We start from the raw sequence: 7,901 nt of genomic DNA on the forward strand, positions 1-7,901 counted from the left end.
CGTAAATACAGTATGATGAACTTATTTATGTTTCCTTTCTTGTGCTTGAACTACATCACATTTCTTTCTTCTTGGACAATTTGTGAGTTCTTTTCAATTTTGAGTGAAGTTTGAAAAAAATGGTTTGTTTTCTTACCTTTTATCTTTGTTCTAGGATTAAGTTTGGATATATTAACGTACGATTGTTGATTTGATTGTCAAAACACGGTTTCTCATGTTTGATTACATGAGAGTCATGTTTTCTCATGTTCCACGGTCAAGTCCACATACATGCTTCTGTCTTACCTATCTGTACACTATAAAATTTGTTGCATAAGTGTCGATAAATGTATAAAAAGTAAAGATTTCTAGAAAATGACGTACAGATGAAAGGGAACAGTTAAAAATCATGTGCTCTTCTTTCTTTTTTTTCTCTTCCTTTTTGTGTTTTTTAATTTTTAAAATTGGTAATATTCATGCATGAGGACACTTAGAGATGTCATATCATTATAAATTGAGGGAAAATGTGGGAGGCATCATGAAATTGCACAATTGAGGAACTTGAAGGCTTAAAATCGCCTAAATATATCAAGGGGTCAAAATTAGATAATTAGAAAACTTAGGAGGTCAAAAGTGCAATTAAGCTTTAATGTTATCATCTACGGGTACAGACTAATTTTAGTCTTTTAATGTGTGAGGCATTATCGGTGTAGTTTACAAGTTACTCTTTTGTGTTCGTAATGTTATAGATTAAACTGATCGGCAAAAAAACATTCAAAGATTAAAGTAAATAAAATGACTAACAAAACTTATATTTAGATATATTTTTGTAATTTTGATACATTTAACGGCAGTTTATACATTCAGATATCAAAATGGCCGTTTACTCGGTATTTATGTATTTTTTGTTTTGCTCTTTGATTTTTCTTATACATTGCCATTTTTTGTTATTATTGAGAATAGGCCTCTGGAGGAAAGAAGAAAATTGTAGGTGTGTTCTACAAAGGAAATGAGAATGCTGCATCCAATCCTAATTTTGTTGGATGTGTTGAAGGAGCATTAGGTATTCGCGAGTGGCTTGAATCACAAGGACATGAATACATTGTCACAGATGACAAAGAAGGACCTGATTCTGGTTAGAATTTTGACGAATTAATCGACCCTCTTTAAACTTTATCTTAGAAGTTTTTGGTTGCATTAACTTATGACTATCTGTTACCAGAACTCGAGAAGCACATTCCCGATCTGCATGTCCTGATATCTACACCATTTCACCCTGCCTATGTCACCGAGGAAAGAATTAAGAAAGCGAAGAATTTACAGTTGCTTTTAACTGCCGGCATTGGTTCTGATCACATTGATCTCAACGCCGCGGCTGCTGCTGGTTTAACCGTCGCAGAGGTCACAGGAAGCAACGTAGTATCGGTTGCTGAGGATGAGCTTATGAGAATTCTCATTCTCGTGAGGAATTTCTTGCCTGGTTACAAGCAGGCTGTTGCCGGAGAATGGAATGTTGCTGGTATTGCACATAGAGCCTATGATCTTGAAGGAAAGACGGTTGGAACAGTTGGTGCTGGACGAATCGGGAAGCTTTTACTCCAAAGGCTGAAACCCTTTAACTGTAACCTTTTATATCATGATAGACTTAAGATGGAGCCTGAATTGGAGAAAGAAATTGGAGCTAAGTTTGAGGACGACCTTGATACAATGCTACCAAAGTGCGACATAGTTGTTATTAACACCCCTCTCACCGATAAGACAAGGTATAATTTAATACTATTATTGATCTATTAACGGTCTAGTTTACAAGATTATCCATGTAAACTATGAGTCATACCTAGCAATGAGCAAACTTTTTTTCTTTTTGTGATTCAGAGGATTGTTTGACAAAAATAGAATCGCTAAGTTGAAGAAAGGCGTCTTGATTGTTAACAATGCTCGTGGGGCGATTATGGACACACAAGCAGTTGCTGATGCTTGTACTAGTGGACACATTGCAGGTAATTCTGAAACCAGCTGTCAAAAATAATTTGTTTACGAACTGAACATAAAACGATGTTTCAAGTAATGTAAAACCTCGATTTCATTTATGTTTCTGAACAAAATATGAAACCATGTTTGAACTTTGAAGTAATGTAACAGCTGAGTTTCATCTTATAGGTTACAGTGGTGATGTTTGGTTCCCACAACCAGCTCCAAAAGATCATCCATGGCGCTACATGCCAAACCATGCGATGACTCCTCATATTTCTGGAACTACCATTGATGCACAGGTTGTTTATTTTTTGAGAACATTACTTCATTTGTCCTTTATCTTAATTTCTAGTTTCGAGTTAGTTGTTTAAACTTTTTTTTTTCTCAATTAGTTTCACACGTTTGACGTTCTTAAACGTTAAATTTGAGATACACCTTGCAACATTTACGAGAAGAAATGCAAGCATGTCACATGCAGATGTGGATTGCTGCATTCACGCGCTCATCTTTGGTCATTGGATCCAGATCGGAATTTTTCAGATTTCTATGCAGATTTTAATTTTTTTAAAATCTAAAGTATTGGGCGTGAGCTCTGGATCATCCGATCTCAATCCAATGTCACTGATGAGCTGACTGCTTGAATACATGAGATTATGACTAGAGACACTCCAAATCCATCATAGGCACAATCTTGTTCATCAATTTTGGCACGACCGCACGAATAAGAATCCCTAAACCTGTTGTAGAAACTAAACTGTTGCTTAAAAATGAAAGACTACATTTTCTTGACATTAGCATACCTTTTTTCTTTGGCTAAGTTCATTGACCTACTACCGACTACATTTTCTCCATTTTTTTGCGTAAATTACTGATACTGATACTTGAAACTTGTTCAGTTACGTTATGCTGCTGGAGTCAAAGATATGCTTGAGAGGCACTTTAAGGGTGAGGACTTTCCTGAACAGCATTACATTGTGAAGCAGGGCCAATTGGCAAGCCAATACCGATGAATGTAGTATCGAGGAGTGTTTCAGACTTCTGAGTATTGTGTTTTTAAGGCCATTGGATCTTTACTAAATAAAGATATCTGCGGCATTGTAATAATGTACTCGGCTTTGTTGAGGTTGAAACTTGTTTAATAAAACTGCAATGGACACAAATATGGTTCGTGTTTTTCCTGAATTTCAGTGTACTGGTAGTAATTAGTGTATGTGTGTTTGAGTTAAGCATTCAGCTCCCTTGGTAGAACGAAGAAGTGTGCGAACTTCTACTTTGATATTGTATACCTCAAAAAAAACTCGCTTCATATTTGTTTTTCTTCTGTTTTTATCAAATTGATATTGTATAGGTTACTTTCTCTACATTGTGAGAATGAAGAAGTGTACAAACTTCTACTTTAACATGACGGATTCAACTTCGATCACTTTCAAGTTTCGATGCACTATGTATAGAACTTGCTGCAGTTTTATTGGCTTTAGAACTTTCCTTGAAATCTTTTGTATCATCTATATATGCCACAAACAAGCAAACTAGTGAAGGAAAAACTGGATCACTTGAATGTCTTAACAAATAAATTACATTCGAGAAACTATTTTCTAACTTTGTTTTACACATTCATGTGCCTATAACCCCAAGTTTTACAACATCTAGTATAACATTCACTGTTTCCCCTATGAGTAGCCAAAAGGCTCAAACACCTTGCTTTAGGAAATATAATTCCATTCAATGCATTGTATATCAAAAACAACACATGTTTCACTTAGCTAAGTATTACTATTTTGTTTGAGAAAGTTAAGGTCTTTCATTTGCATTTCAACAGCTTCCTTTGATAGAGGCTTAGCAGCATCTGGAATATAATCCATACCTCCATCTTCTACTTTGTCTGCCATCTCTTTAACCATGCGTCGAATCTCTTGTTTTTGAACAGATGGAAAAACTGAACTAAGTATTGTACTCAGCAACCTCTCATCTTCTGTCTCTATAGGATCCTTTCCGAAGCAACAAACGTAGATTGCATCAAGAGCTTTCTCGACTCGAACCTCCATTGGAACAGCGGGAGGTGCACCTTTTTGTCTTGCCCTTCTCTATAGTGTTCAACATAAATTTTCCAGTTGTTAGAATAGGAGCATATAGATAATCAACATAGTTAAACACTTATAGCATAAATACTTATCAATTATCATATAAGTGCTTATGCTTAAGCTATTTTTATAACAAAGGTAAAATAAAGTCAAACTGTTTTCATACAAGATATAAGCTGTTTTCATAAACAATCCTAGAGAACTTATGAAAATATGGTGAAAACAGCTTATGGACATCTCATAACTAGATTCCACACGTTCTCTAGAACATTTTCGCAATCACAAATGCTTATGTCAATAGATAAACTCAAATAAGTCAATCCAAACAGGCCGAAAGAGCAGGAATATCTGTCATACATCTTGGAATAGCTTTTCCGATTCTAAATCTATCAAATTGATTGCATATAAAGCAATTTTCATTCTACGAAATGGATGAAACTTTACTAGGAAAATTCATTGCGATTGGGACTAATCAAGGAGCATCCCAATATTTAGATCATTCCTATTAGTTACAAACGAACATCTTTGCTATGCCAACATGGTTGGTACTTGACTTTTTGAGATACCTTGAATTTTGTATATGTGCCGATCCAGAATTGATATTCAACACGATATTTTGGAGCTCGAAATTTTAAGGAGAAAAACCAGACTATTTTTTCCTGGACTAAGTTTACACTAATTTTTTGTCATTTTTCCTTTTTAATCTACATTTAGGGTAAAAAAAAAAAAATGACTCGCTATCTATTTGTTTTTCCATAGTCTACAAATCAAATATATGTTTGAACAAAAGCAATAAATTGTGTTTTTAACAAAACTAACGAGTTGAATGATTGTAAAGCCGAGTAAGAATGTACACAAACATGTCATCTTTACTGATATAGTTTCTTTTCAAATGCAACATGATACTAAAACTGAGTAAAGCTTTCAGAGATGGAAAATAACCTCTCTTGCTTCATCCATCATGGCTATGAAAGTCTGTTCCTCAAATTCAATGTCGTTTGAGATCCGAAGCCTTCCGACTCCTTCCAAAATCTCCTCAGTTTTGAGAAGACCTGCACCAATAGCAGCTAGCCAACAACATAGCAGAACATAGATAGGATCCCCTGCCTGATCCCCTGCCTACACATAACAAACAAACACCAAGTTAGACACACGTTTAGACTCATCCATTTCTATTTTAGCACATGAAAACAAAAACCTTCTACCACAAAATCTACCTCAAGAATAAAAAGGAAAATAGACAATTGATTAGCCTTCATTCATTGTAAGGTTGGTTCGAATGTACCGAATGAAATCACTCAAACTTGTCCCATTTGACAACTTTAAATCCCAAGAAAGATTCATATTTGATTGTGGGATGGAAATTAAATAATTCATCACTGTTTAAGCTTATAAAGTTTGAAATTTTAGACCATGAAATCAACCTCATTTAACTATACAGAACAATATCCAAATTTGATCGTGGGGTGGTACTTGGTAGCTCAATAATTCACTGTCAAATGCCAACCTTAATCAATTATAAGGTTACAAAGATTAAATTTTGAGCATGAAATCAACCTCATTTAGGTATCAAACTATAATAAGCCCAAGATGCAAAATTTGAACTTGGGGTAGTAGCTAAATAATTCATTGTCAAATTCTAACCTTAATCAAATTATAAGGGTTACCCAAAGATTAAATTTTGAGCATGGAATTAACTTCATAAATCAAATGATATGACTATTGAGCACAGAGTTCGACCAATTGTTACTTCATGTTATTTTGAGCACGAAATGCTAACCTTATCAAATGATACGACTATTGATCATAGAGTTTGGCCAATTGTGCTTATTTCTCTTACAGCAGAGTGACTGTTATACTTTTCCAGTATGTAGTGATTTATGGTTACAAAGTACAAAACTTTGTTGAAATACTATGATCCAGATTACAAGTTTACCCTGAATCGTTCCACAGGGTTTCACCCTGGACCCCCAACCCCCCTAATTGATACCCAACTAACAAATGGACCACTTATTAGCGAATATCAACCATAATCAGCAGGGTAGCAGCTAATAATTCATTCATCAATAACCGTAATCTGACAACTATAAGGTTACAAAGATAGAACTTTGAGCATGAATGAAATCAACCGATGACCAAAATTGATTCTAACTAGTTTGGTTGCTTTTGAGTAGAATTGATTTTGCCTCTAGAATCGATTCTACATGAAGCTAAAAATTGAAGCTTTTGAGTCTAGAATTGATTTTAGCACCCAAGTTTGTTGCTCAAGTCACTTCTACATAAACTTGCCCAAACATAACTCACTTTAAACTCAACTCACTTTTAGCCAAAATCAATTTTACCGAATCAATTCACTCAAAATCAATTTGCAACTCAGAACCAAAAATACACTTAACTTTAGAAAACCCAAAATGCAAAATTGCCTTTATAAAATTAGAGTTTAATGGAGGTGCAATCATGATGTAAAATAGTTTTACACCGTCATCCAATAAATTCACATCATCTTTCAATTTAAGTATAGATTACAGCAGTTTTTTTTTTTTAAAATAACTACCTAATTCTCATTTCTAATTGGACCTAAGTGTAAAACTAGTTTACACTGACAGTGCATGTCTCATTCACATAAAATAACAAGGTTACAAAGATAGAATTTTGAGAATGAAACCAACCTCACAAGTCAAAAAATAACTACAGAAAACCAAAAAAATGCAACATTAGGTTAAAAAGATAAAATTTTGAACATGAATTAACCTCAATAGGTAAAAATTGTAACTATAGTAAACAAAAAGATGCAAAATTTAATAAAGGATTATGAGCAAAAAAGAATAATTACCCTTCCTCTTCTTGCTTGAAACTGATAAAAAGCAGTAGAATCAGTAGCAGTACAATTCTTACCAACCCTTCTTCTAAACTCAGCAAAATCAATAAGATCATTACCAACACCACCTTCATCACTCATAATCCTAGCTAAAAGACCAACAACAGGAAGAGCACCAATAACTTTGCTAACAACATTTGAAAATGAGTTTGGATTCTCCATGTAAGCTTTAATGGTGAAATTTGTAGTGGGTTTTGAAGTTTGTTGTTTTGTTTGGTGATGAACATGGTGGTGGCTGTGGAAGAGAAGTGATGATGAAGATGGTGATGTGAGTTTGGAGAATGATGAGAGGTTGAAGAACTGTGAATATGGTGATGAAGATGATGGTGATGAAGTGAGGTTTGAAAGTACCATGTTTGTGGTTTTGTTTTTGTTTTTGAGTTTGTTTCTTAGCCTCTCGTTTATATATGTTGTGTTATCTTGTTGGTTGGATTAACCATTTGAAATTCACTTCATATAATATATATATGTGTATATATATATATATATATATATATATATATATATATATATATATATATATATATATATATATATATATATATTTGAGATAAATTCGGACATCTTAAATATGAATATATCTTTCGATCGTGGTCTTTTGAGAGGTCATCTGGTTGAAGACTAAATATTGCACTTTGAAGCACTTGGTTCGAGACATGACATCTTATGAATACAATTTTTGATAGTCGATATCGATTGGTTAAGTTGTGTTCATTTCTTTCATTTTTTTTGAATGATATTGTTTTGGTTACGAAGGGAAGTCTTGGCGCAATAGTAAAGTTGTTAAGGTCGCGAGTAGAGGTGTCAAATGGGCTGGTCCGGTCCAACCCGAGAGGCCCGGCTATATATATAGACCAGCTCGACCCAACCCATTTATAATTGGGCCACAAATTCTAGAGCTCGGCACAACCCGTGTGGGTCATAGGCCAGTCCGACCCGTTTATATTTTATTTTTAAAATTTATTCATTCTTTTTTATGTATTAATTAC

At 34.2% G+C, this 7,901-nt stretch overlaps 2 protein-coding genes across 2 annotated transcripts; one reads left to right on the forward strand and one right to left on the reverse strand.

Moving 5' to 3' along the window:
- LOC146912054 (formate dehydrogenase 1, mitochondrial) lies at positions 1-3,135 on the forward strand. Its single transcript, XM_085718772.1, has 6 exons — positions 1-122; positions 943-1,114; positions 1,202-1,742; positions 1,855-1,979; positions 2,140-2,252; positions 2,850-3,135. The coding sequence occupies exons 1-6, from the start codon at positions 120-122 to the stop codon at positions 2,961-2,963; spliced, it is 1,068 nt and encodes a 355-aa protein (XP_085574898.1). The 5' UTR covers positions 1-119; the 3' UTR covers positions 2,964-3,135.
- A 351-nt stretch (positions 3,136-3,486) lies between these two features.
- Positions 3,487-7,290, reverse strand: PDE329 (calcium homeostasis regulator). The gene is made up of 3 exons (XM_085718773.1): positions 6,868-7,290; positions 4,977-5,153; positions 3,487-4,037 (listed from the first exon to the last, which is right to left on the reverse strand). Exons 1-3 carry the CDS (start codon positions 7,264-7,266, stop codon positions 3,717-3,719), a joined length of 897 nt encoding a protein of 298 aa, XP_085574899.1. The 5' UTR covers positions 7,267-7,290; the 3' UTR covers positions 3,487-3,716.
- Positions 7,291-7,901: the final 611 nt, after the last annotated feature.

Source organism: Medicago sativa, chromosome 6 (assembly GCF_051527215.1).
Source record: "Medicago sativa cultivar Bolivia chromosome 6, Bolivia_mono, whole genome shotgun sequence".
NCBI lineage: Eukaryota > Viridiplantae > Streptophyta > Magnoliopsida > Fabales > Fabaceae > Medicago > Medicago sativa.